The 11,303-nt window shown below is 45.9% G+C and overlaps 2 protein-coding genes across 2 annotated transcripts in view; both read left to right on the forward strand.

The window, feature by feature from the left end:
- Positions 1–711: 711 nt before the first annotated feature.
- ponzr1 (plac8 onzin related protein 1) lies at positions 712–1,671 on the forward strand (the record flags this gene model as incomplete). The annotated part of the gene is made up of 3 exons (XM_080519380.1): positions 712–820; positions 1,026–1,171; positions 1,534–1,671. The coding sequence occupies 3 exons, from the start codon at positions 712–714 to the stop codon at positions 1,669–1,671; spliced, it is 393 nt and encodes a 130-aa protein (XP_080375506.1).
- A 2,290-nt stretch (positions 1,672–3,961) lies between these two features.
- LOC308147275 (active breakpoint cluster region-related protein) overlaps positions 3,962–11,303 on the forward strand; it is a gene marked incomplete at its 5' end in the record, with an annotated part of 7,537 nt that continues 195 nt past the window's right edge. The window contains 20 exons of the mRNA XM_080519381.1: positions 3,962–4,006; positions 4,475–4,579; positions 5,317–5,553; positions 5,895–6,002; positions 6,072–6,126; positions 6,205–6,257; positions 6,355–6,492; positions 6,581–6,702; positions 6,863–7,019; positions 7,105–7,224; positions 7,292–7,367; positions 7,826–7,921; positions 8,037–8,111; positions 8,205–8,302; positions 8,676–8,777; positions 9,538–9,701; positions 9,869–10,008; positions 10,113–10,247; positions 10,540–10,645; positions 11,108–11,249. Coding sequence (XP_080375507.1) covers positions 3,962–4,006; positions 4,475–4,579; positions 5,317–5,553; positions 5,895–6,002; positions 6,072–6,126; positions 6,205–6,257; positions 6,355–6,492; positions 6,581–6,702; positions 6,863–7,019; positions 7,105–7,224; positions 7,292–7,367; positions 7,826–7,921; positions 8,037–8,111; positions 8,205–8,302; positions 8,676–8,777; positions 9,538–9,701; positions 9,869–10,008; positions 10,113–10,247; positions 10,540–10,645; positions 11,108–11,249 — 2,274 coding nt within the window. The remainder of the gene's footprint in view (positions 4,007–4,474; positions 4,580–5,316; positions 5,554–5,894; positions 6,003–6,071; positions 6,127–6,204; positions 6,258–6,354; positions 6,493–6,580; positions 6,703–6,862; positions 7,020–7,104; positions 7,225–7,291; positions 7,368–7,825; positions 7,922–8,036; positions 8,112–8,204; positions 8,303–8,675; positions 8,778–9,537; positions 9,702–9,868; positions 10,009–10,112; positions 10,248–10,539; positions 10,646–11,107; positions 11,250–11,303) is intronic.

Raw genomic sequence — 11,303 nt, forward strand, 5'->3', positions numbered from 1 at the left:
TGTAGGCAAGTATTTAAGTTGTAATGTTGGAGGAAATGGTTTATTAGTGGCATATTAACGTTAATTATAGCTTCTAGCTCCTTTTGAACATGAAATTAAGACTTATTTTATGGGGGAATTAAAACATATTTTTGCATTATTTGGAATTCAACAAAAATAAATAAAGCTCATGCTGTTATGTTTTAAGTAGCTAATATATATTAGTGAGACTGAGGTACTTTATTTATTAATATTGTGAAGAAACTATAAATTATTACCGTACAAGTTAATAATAAACATAGTAATATTTCTACAACAATCCCCAATGATATAATTGTACAGTGGAATCAGCTTACTGTCTGTAAGTATTTGTCAAACATTAACCAACAATGATTTCATTTTGACATTTGAAATAAAAGACAACATCTTCATAAATATATTTCTTTTAAAGTAGTGAAGCTTCTGAATGGTGATTTGAAACCGATGAAATTGCAGATCCAGATTAAAAGTCACCCTGCAAGTTATTAGATCGGTACAGTGGCAGTGAGGAGATTTTCTTATTAGAGATACCTCAGGGCTGGGTGCTGGGTTTTCTAAGCTTTTGTGACTTCCTGACTTCACTCTATACTTTCACATAAGTATAGTCCACCCCCCCCCCCCCCCAAAAAAAAGCAGTGGTTAAGGGTGCAACATCCTTTTTTGTTTTAACCATTTCCTTTGTGCCCCTCAGAAATGGCGGTGCACCAACAGCCCACCCAGGTGGTCACAGTCACCAGGACGGCTCAGGGAATCGGGGCCTGGAGCACCAACCTGTGTGACTGCTGCACCGACATGAGCACCTGTGAGTCCGCTGATCCATCCCTCTTTACAACCACACCGTTTCAAGTCAAAACGCATCAATTTCAAGCAAATGAATACAAACCCGAAGCTACAGCTTTCTAAAACTGTCTCCTGGTTCGTTCCATACGTCCCCCTACCAAGGTGCATCCTAAAACAATCCAGTTGGTCTCGCAGTGTAATGCTCACGAAGCCTCACTTTCCCGCAGGTTGCTTCGGTTTGTGGTGTTTCCCGTGCATGCAGTGTCAAACCGCCAGTGACTACGGCTGGTGCTGCTGCATGCCGTGTCTGGACTACTGCTGCGTGGTGTCCTGCATCCTCCGCTCCAACATCAGAGAGCGCTACAACATCCCTGTAAGGCGGAGCGCTGGTCGGCCGGCGAATTTCCCTCCATTGTCTATAGTCAAGTGTCTCTCAAAACACTTTGAATAGAATAGTAAATGATTGCTTATCACATCACCCCCAGTGTGCATCTGCGTGTTTGTGGGTTTTCGTTTGCTACGCTGGGGAAGCTTGTTGTTCCCTTTCGCAGTGCGCAGTTTGATTTGTCATGCCGCCCTGTGGTCACTGAACCCCAGTGTTGTATGAGAGTCAGATCAGAGCTAAATGCTTTAAAAGAGAAAGGGCCATGATGATTTCCCACATGGGTGTTTGGGTAGGTGTTTTGTCGTGCAATGCTTGACGTGACTCCTGTGCCTCCCCCCTCCCTCCCGTAGGGCTCGTTCTGCGACGACTGCTGCAAGCTGCTGTGGTGTTACACCTGCGTCTGGTGCCAGATGAACCGCGAGCTGAAGACCCGAGGCCGGCAGGGGCGGACCACCGAGACCGTGGTCACCACACAAGTCATGCGCTAGGACGCAGGCGCTGAAACACGCGCAATGAGTTCGGTTCTGTCCTGCAGCCTGAGCGTTAAGAGGTCAGGGGAGCGCAGTTTGTTTTTGTGAATGTCCCCCCCCCCCCCTTTTTTTTTTTTTTTTAGCATTTCACCTGTTTGATCGTCTTTAAGTAATAAATATAGTTGCAAAAATCCATTTTCATCCTTTCACTTATTTCAATAGAACATTTTTCATGCTCCTGGAGAAGCTTGTCACCAGACGAAACGCTGTTCTTGATCACATGTTTAGTCTTAATAAGTGAACGATTTAAATGCTCTGGTTTCAGTCATTCGAGCTGCACATAATGTCGAAACCTTGATAAACACAATTTAACGCTGGTGTCCAGGTAACCGGAGCAACAAGAACAAAGGACTCTAGCCATTCAGCCTCTGTCACTAACGTCTTATAAACATAAAAGATAAACATAAAAGGATCTCTTGAAGTTTATTGTTTTAGTGGTTGTGATGAAGAAGGGACTCCCCCTTCTTCATCACAACCACTAAAACAGTTCTGTTTCCAGTGAAGGAAATAAATGTGAATGTGAAGGAAGTGGGTGGTTGGGATGAGTGGGAATAAGATAAGCAGGTGTGCACAACAGTGCACATGAATGCTTGTGAAACTTAAAACTGAAATCTCTCAAAAAAAAAAACATTTTTATTGAATAGACAACCAGATCATATACAAGCTGACACGTGACTAGTGTGTCTGTTTTATAACTATATTGTTCCTCTTTATTAATAAAATGTGTTTCAACAGAACCACAACCAACACTTTGCAGGTGTCACAGGTCTGGAAAGAGAAATAGTTTATGAAAGAAGGAAATGAGAAATTCTATCTAAACAAAAGGGAGAAAGAAAATCAGAGCCACAATATTGAATCTTTAAAATAAGATTTGCACGTGTCTTGTTTCATGAATTTAAAACGATGAACATATCCTTTGTATTTGTTTTAGTTGTTGTGGCCGTATTTGTCACTTTTTACTTGTATTTCTCCTAATTACCCTTTCAAGTGATTTATTCTTTCTCGCTCTTTAGGAATTCTACCTAATTTAACTATTTTGAAACAGTTTGCTTTCTGTGTATCAATTCAATCTAACTTGAATAGTTTATTTCAGCTTTTTTTTTTTTTTTTTTTTTTTTTTAGCTATTTCAAGTGTTTTATGTTAAGATGTTTCGCCTGTTCAACCAGTTTCACAGCTCTATATTGTTTTTCAGCTATTTTTAGCCATATTTAACAAAAAAAATTAATAGAATGTGGAAATAAAATGAGACAAACACAATACATTATATTTTCTTAATAGCTCCAGGGAGCCATTACAGAGGAGCTTAAAGAACCACTGTCATTGATTATCCTCAGATTCTCGGTGAAAAGAGAGAATATAGATCTGTGGTTGCTTCCTGTCAAGTGACAAAACGCAGGTTTAAAAAACAGCCCGTGAAGCAACATGTCACATCATCTGTTTTACTGCAGAGGGCAGCATTGATTTGCATAGCAGCCCCATTACTTTTCTTTATTTCTAGCAGTTCCACTCATATTCAAGATTTAATATGACTGTTCCTTTATCCAGTTCATCGTGAGAAATCACTCTTTAAACTATCTCATGTTAAAATAAAGCTTCAAGTGGAAGTGAATTCCCCTCATTATTGTGATTTAAACTTTTTATTTGCTTTAAATGTATGCTGTAAAGTATAAAAGTCCCACTTTCTGGAGGGTATTTAGTATTTGAACCCTGTCTAACTGGGAACTTCCCACTGGGAAAATGTAAAGTTCCACCAAGCTCTCAGAAGCTATAAGATGTGAGTCAAAGCGGCTTAATTTGGCTTTTTTAAGTCAATTTAAACACCTTTCGTTGTTTTTGTGCATTTTTATACAGGGATAGTTTCACATTCATGTTGGCTATATAAGTTGATGACAATGTGATTTATCTGCACATCAGCATATTTTACAGTAATAATATTTATTATTATTAGTAGTAGTAGTAGTAGTAGAATTTGAAAAGTTAGGTGAAGTATCATTAGAAAGTCCTTACTGTTTAATTTTAAAACTTTTTTTTTTTGGCTACATTTTATGTTTCTTTTCATTTGAAGCCTCCAAAATAAACACATTCACTGTGCCAGGTGTCAGTTCTCATCGGGTTTTCACACAGACAGGAAGCTGTGTTTTTCCATTTTTAGTGCATCTTTGACCGAAACAGGAAGTTTTCTGCTTCCAAGCCGCAGCATTCGAGCAGCCGGCTGAGAGGAGAGAGGACCGACGGCTCGTTCCTGTCATGGACGTGTACCAGGAGGCCCTGCTTTACCTGGAGGAGCAACACGTACCAGGTGAGGAGGTTCACATTTCACCATAATGTCTGCTGAAACTGTGAGAAGTTGAATGTGACCATCCATAATTGTACTCTATGTCCACCACTGATTTACTAATGTCAGATTGCAGGAAGCTGGAGGCAACATGGTGAAATTCAGAAAGATGCGTTTGTTGGATTTGCAGCAGGGTCGTGGCTGAATGTGTCATTGTGTGTGTGTGTGTGTGTGTGTGTGTGTGTGTGTGTGTGTGTGTGTGTGTGTGTGTGTGTGTGTGTGTGTGTGTGTGTGTGTGTGTGTTTATTGTAGTGGAAGCAGAAAGTGACGTCTTGGAGGAGGATGTGGTGTCCTGCTTGCTGCCCGTCACTCCTGTGAGCTCACAGTTCACACACGTCACAGATTCACTGCTTCAGGGTTTGTTTGTTTTTTTTAACGTAACGTTGTTCGACTGTGACATTTTGTCGAACGTCCTCCAAATCTAGAGTCCACTAAGTCGGGAGGAGATGTCGGAGACGAGACTGGTGGTCCTGAAAAGCATCCTGGAGAGTGAAGAGGTGTATCTCCGGGAGCTGGACACTCTGCTCATGGTAACATCAACCCTCATTAACCCTCATCGTGTGAAATGTGTGTGTCAATACTGGCTATTCTGAATGAGTCATAGTGTATTAGTGAACCCCCCCCCTCCTCCCCACCCCCTGTACATATTGGTTAGTAACTTCTCCTTTGTTCAACTGCCGCTGCGCTTTTAAAAACAGCCTCATTAGACACATTCTAACCACACTGCAGGCACTTCTTTACTGTAAACGTGTTTCCTCAGCATTTTGTGTGAAGGTTTTTCTGCCGGCTCTGTACGATCTGTGCACAACGGTCACGGTGTTTTTACTTCCCGCTGTGCGGTCAGTGCCTTGTTCTCCCTGACAAATGAGGTTCTCTTTTACTCTGAAAAAGATTTTGCAGTTATGAAGCTTCAGCTCTTAGGACACACACACATAGTTTGTCGAGTGTCGACGGTCCTTCCGGGTAAAGTAGCAGAAGTGTCACTCACATGTGGTTTTATCACCATGACGGTCAGATACACACAAGCTTCAGCCTCCAGTCGTCTTCTTTTAGACAGAGAAGGACGCCCAGCGCCGCGGAACGTGACATTTTAAACAGCAGTTACTCAGCAATGTAATATGTTTGCGGTAATAAAGCCACAATAACGAGGGAGCAGGACTGACACGTTCATTTCCTTCAAGTCACCTTTCATCACTTCGACACCAGCGGGTTCTCTCACCTACATCATTTAGACTGTGGCCTTTCTTCCTCTGGCGTTGCTGTGCAGCCCATTAAGGCTCTGCGGGCCTCAGCCGGGACCTCCCAGCCGGTTCTGACCAGCCAGCAGGTCCAGACTGTTTTCTACCAGGTGCCGGAACTCAAGGACTTGCACCAGAGCTTCTACTCGGGCCTGAAGGCCCGTCTGAAAGCTGGCGGCCCTGCTGAAGACCCCCCAGATGACGGACACACGGGGACGAAATGCAGAGACCACGGTCCGGTGGTGGGAGACCTGTTTCTGAAAATGGTAATTTCAAACCTCCATGCTGTCAATTGTGATTGAGATCTGGAGAGACGTTGTCTTTTGAAAGTCAGGGAAACCATAATGGTTGTGAAATCTGCCTCTAATGAATTTTCACATCAATTTCACTGTTTAATAGACTTTTATTAGGTGGTGCAGGAAGAATCATCGTAAAAATAGAATATTTATTTTTGTTTCTTTAAAATAAGTTTCTCATCTTGACATTTCCAGAAGAGTCCAATGCCTCTAAAAGAAAAAAACTAAAACATCCAGTAGACATCTGGATAAAGACACTCGTCTGCATCACGGTTTACTTTTTTTTAACATTTAATCCGTCTTTTCTCGAGGTGAACCAGATCGGTCTGTACGGCGGCTTCATTGAAAACTACGAGAAAGCGGTAGAGGTTGTCAGGAAATGTATGCACTCGGACCAGCGCTTCCGAACTCTGGCAGAGGTAAACGCTCCGGCAGACGTGGCTCGCGGTGGAATAGAAAACACGTCTTCTAATCTAATGCACTTCCAGAGCATGATGTCCAACCATGGTGCAGACAAAGCTCGGACTGTGTACACACTGGAAGGTATTATATTGGTAAAAAAAAACCAAAACAAACGTTGTCACTTTGTTGTTTGATTGTCTCATGTCTGTCTCATCGCAGCTTTACTCTACAAGCCTTTGGACCGTGTGACCAAGACCACATTAGTTCTGCTCGTGAGAAACGTAGTTCTTTACTTTGAAACTATTTTGCTTCTTGAAATGTTTTCACATCCCGAAGTTGCTGACCCCCCGACCTCTGACGACCTTGCAGGACCTCCTGAAGACGACTCCCTCGGAGCACGGGGATCACGCCGTCTTGCAGGAAGCGCTGAGATTGTCCCGCAGCTTCCTGTCTGGTGTCAACGAGAGTTCGCAGAGTCGACGCGGGGTCACGCTCAGCCACGGCATGGTGAGTCCCCCAACGTGAGCCCCATCCTCCCCGTCGAAATCGCCGAGTCCTTCTCACACGGCGGCTCTGCGTCTGCGTGTCCTCGCAGAGGCGGCAGCTGATGCGCGACGGCTTCGTGGTGGACATGAGCGAGGGGGAGCGCGGCCTGTGTCACCTCTTCCTCTACACCGACCTCCTGCTGTGCACCAGGCTCAAACAGTCAGTCAGAGGGTGAGCGACGCCAGAGGAGCGCCACCCCACACGTACAGCAAGGCCTCTGCTCTCACGCCCCCTGCAGGAACGTGCCCCTGGTACCCCATTTGGGGTACCAGGGGCTCTCGCCTTCGACGTTACACCAAAACAAAAAACCCAAACCGTGTGTTTCTTCCAGGAAGCCGGACCAGTACAGGTTCTGCTGGTACCTCCCCCTCGCCGGTCTCAGACTTCGCTGGTTCGCAGGTCAGGAACGAACGTCTGAAGCGAACATCCGTCTGCACACGATAAGAACTAAGATATACCTCCTCAGGCAGCAGCTACTCCAACACTCGGTGAGTCCCGGATTGGCCGAGGAAAGAAGACGGTGGCGGCGCTTCGTTTCGACAGTTTTGGTGACGTTTGGTGTGTTTTGTAAAGCGAGGGTCCCGGTTCCTGACCTCAGCGGCTCGGGGCCGGAGGAAACTGGAGCAGATGGAGCTGACGCTGCTCACACACTCTCCTCACTGCAGACTGGAGCTGCACAGCCCCAGTGGAAAGGTCGGCACACACACACACACACAACACACACACACAGATTTTAAAAACACTGTTTGTCTCACCTCAGAGCCACACACTCCTCTTCTCCTCCCTCTACGAACTGGAAGAATGGAAGGAAGCCGTTTATAAACTGACCTTAAACAGTGAGTATACCGCGTCGGTGAAACTACTGTGTAAGCTGGATGAAGTACTGATTTTTTGATGTTAAATTACAAAAAGCCCGTTTTCTCACCCGAGACTTAAATAATTCAAGGACCGATCTGCCTTCTTTCCTTCCCAAGTAGCCGCAGAACAACATCCCTGCAATGTGGTGACAGTGATGTTTGATGTGCAGTGAAATTACAGAAATTAGAGGACAAACTGCAGTTTAATGCAAATTCAGAAAACAAACAAAAAAAAGGCTAAGAAGTTGCACTTTAAAAAAAAAATAAAGCTGTTTCCCGAAAATAAGTAATGGAACGACTTCTTGAAATAAAAAAGCATTTTACATGTTCTTATTCTTTATTTGCCTTGACACAGAGCCGACAACAATATTTAATTCTACTTCTCGGCCCTTTGTTCCCGTTTAACATGCCGATTGTTGGCGGACGTGTTTCCTCAGACATAGAGACGGTCCCTCCAGACCTGCTGACGCTCACCGGGGCATGTGTGAAACTGAGAATGACCCAGCAGCCGCCGCTGCACAACCCAGACGCCGGTAACCACGTCAACAGTGGGACTTGAAACACAATACAGTGACTGACTGCAACTTTTCACTTTCACCCCGCGTGATTGAAACCGGATAAGACTTCTTGTCTCTTGTCTCCCAGCAGGAGAGGAGGAAGAGTCGCTGTGTGGGACTTTAGGAGTGGCGGTCCACTCAGCCTGTGGTCTCCAGCAACCAGCTTGTATGTTTGCGATTATAAATGCAAGCGCAGGGTTGGAAAAATATAAACACCATCACTGTATCAGGCATTTAATGCAATGTATATACCCCTCAGGTGTGTATGTGTGTGTGGAAGTCGACGGCTACGACATTTACAATAATCAAGCCCAGACACACTCGTCCATCCACAGTCTCAACCCACACTGGGACCAGGTGAGATCTTTTAACTCCAAGTTATCAACCATGTATTTGTCTCTGGTCTTAAGAAGAGTATCAATCAAACCTATGATCCTGCGTTTGACAGCAACACTTGGGGGATGATTTGTGGGCCTCCTCAGAGCATTAAGTGACTTCTGCCTGTCTAGACAGCATCCGACACGATGTCAGGCTTCGCTCCAGCTCCCAGGATTACAAAAAAGAAAATCTCTGCTCTTTATGACAAGCTTTAAACATTCTCAGCAGCAGTAAGATTGACACTGAGTCCATGTGGTGGCCTGGATCGAAAGGCTTAGAGGGAGACATGATCCCCCCCCCCCCCCCCCCGGTGCAGTGGAGCGCTAGTGACGTCTTCTTTCATTTCAAACAGGAGCTGTCCTTCCAGGTGGACGCTGCTCACAACCTGAACGTGCTCTGTGTGGGCCAAGCAGATGGACAGGATGATGCTGTGCTGGGAAGGACGACCGTAAAGGTACGTCAATATAGAGCGAATTATTATTTTAGTGGAGTGCATGTTCTCCTCATGTGTGTGTGGATTTCCAGACCTACAATAACAATGTAGATAGAAGGTTTGACATTGAACAAAGAAAAAAGACGTTCACGTTTACTAGAAGTCCACGACACTGGAAAACATCACACACCTTCATGTGAAATATGGTAATGCAAGATGGCAACGCAGTTGTAAAGTAATACGTCCCTCCTCATCAAACATTTACATGTTTATCATTAAGCAATTGATGACATTGTTAGAAGGAGGCACATAAACAAAACACTTATTTGTCAATTTGCAATTGTTTTGTCCACTTCGCAAATTCTATTTATTTATTAATTCACTTTGTTGCTCTCTTGCTTACCTCCCTCCCTGCCTCCCTCCCTCCCTCCCTGCATCCCTCCCTCCCTCCCTGCATCACTCCCTACCTGCCTCCCTCCCTGCCTATCTCCCTCCCTACCCCCTACCTCCCTGCATCCCTCCCTACCTCCCTCCCTGCATCCCTTCCTACCTCCCCATCTCCCTCCCAACCTCCCTACCTAACTCCCTACCTACCTACCTACCTACCTCCCTAACTCCCTACCTCCCTACCTACATACATCATTTTTTTGCCTTTGTTGTTTTTTTATCTGAACTTTCCAAGAAAATAATATTTTTGAGAAAATCACGCCGACTCCTTCTCAGTGTTTCTGAGCTGCTGTTCAGACTGTGACGCAGGCTGAGTGTATTGTGTGCCGACCAGCTGGACTCCAGCAGCCTGACGAAGCGGTGGAGGAGACAGACGCTGCAGCTGCAGCAGGTGGAGGTGACGCTCTCTCTGAGGTTCTGTCCCCACCCGCTCCAGCCGCCCAGCTCCACCTTTCAACAGCCGCCCGTCTTCGGCGTCCCCATCCAGACCTTGGCGCAGTGAGTTCCCGCCCGTCGTCCGGAAACCTCCAACCGCCGATCGCTTCAGAGTTTGATTTCCCCCGAGCAGTTTGCGGTTTGTTTTTGTGGGAAGCCCCTTCCACGCAAAAGCAGAAGAGTGAAATGAAACACCCTTCCCCACTTCCTGAAACACGCTTCTCCGTCAGACAGGAGGGAGCGCTGGTCCCCCACGTGGTGCGATGCTGCGTGGAGGAGGTGGAGAGGAGAGGGATAGAGGAGGTGGGGATCTACAGGATCTCCGGAATGACCAGCGGCGTCACCGCGCTCAAGGCTGCTTTCGACAGCAGTGAGGGACCTGCTCAGCATTACAAGAACCTTGAACAGCAGAATAGAGGCCAATAAGATGTCAGAATAACGTTCACGAAAACATCCCCACTTCCTTGTTCTCAGGCCTGCGAGAAGCCGTGACCCAGCTGAGAGGCGCCGAGGTGCACGCCGTCTCCGGCGTCCTCAAACTTTACTTCCGGGAGCTTCCTGAGCCGCTCATACCCACCGAGCTGTTCCAGAGTCTGACGCAAGCTGTGGGTAAGGACCCACACCTTGGAGTGGCCTCCTGTCCAGTTGGGGGTTTATTTTACTGCTGGTGATGAAAGAACCCGGTGGCCGTTTTCGCTTTGGACAAAGGCCAAACGACACGGACACATAAATACCACATTTTACAGCTCGGGCACTCTTAACATGCTTTCCATGATTTGCCATATTCACCTATTCACTCATACAATGACAGACGGAGTCAAGAAGACCCCCCCCCCCCCCCATGTATCTGCCTTGCAATGAAATCACTGACCAATGCAAACATGGTCTGTTTCCTCCGTAGAGACACAGGACTTGGACTCACGGCTGGCCGCCATGTTGCCCCTGCTGCAGTCGTATCCCGACGCCAACCGCCACACCTTCCTCTACGTCCTGCACCACCTGCAACGGTCTGAAACCACCGAGTCCCGTCCACATCTGCTCCACATTACCCCCCCCCCCCCCCCCCCAGCTCAGAGAGGTCGTGTTACAACCAACACTGGAATAATGGCCAATAAAGCAATACCTGACCATAAAGTAATCATTTGGGCCATTATTCATGTAATAAAGCCAATAATGTAATAACTTGCCAACGATGCAATAGGATATTTGCCATTATAGTGAGTTATTTCTTAAAAGGAATGTCATTCAAAATTTAATAAGTGCAGCCAATATTGTAAAAATACCCAAATGAAAGTGTATTTCTTGGAAATAAAAATGGTTTTTGGGTAGTTTTCTCGTCAGAAATATATCGATGATATATATAATGAAAGCTGTGTACAGACGACTGAACGAAGCAGCTTCAGAAATCCTCACCGTCAGATTCTTATTTTCTAATCCTGCTATTTGCCTTTTGCCCATTATTTTTGCAGAGTGTCCTCCTGGCAACACGTGAACAAGATGTCTCTGCTTAATCTCGCCACGGTGTTTGGCCCCAGCCTGTTGCGCCCCCCAGTGGCCGGGGTGGGGCACAAAGGTCCCACTGTGGATATCTCTCAGGAGGTGGTGGTGCAGGTGAGCACTTCCTCCGGCGCTGCAGGTTCCCCGTGTGGCCTCAAGGTTTACCGA

Source organism: Blennius ocellaris (assembly GCF_963422515.1).
Source record: "Blennius ocellaris genome assembly, chromosome: 23".
In the NCBI taxonomy this organism is placed as follows: domain Eukaryota; kingdom Metazoa; phylum Chordata; class Actinopteri; order Blenniiformes; family Blenniidae; genus Blennius; species Blennius ocellaris.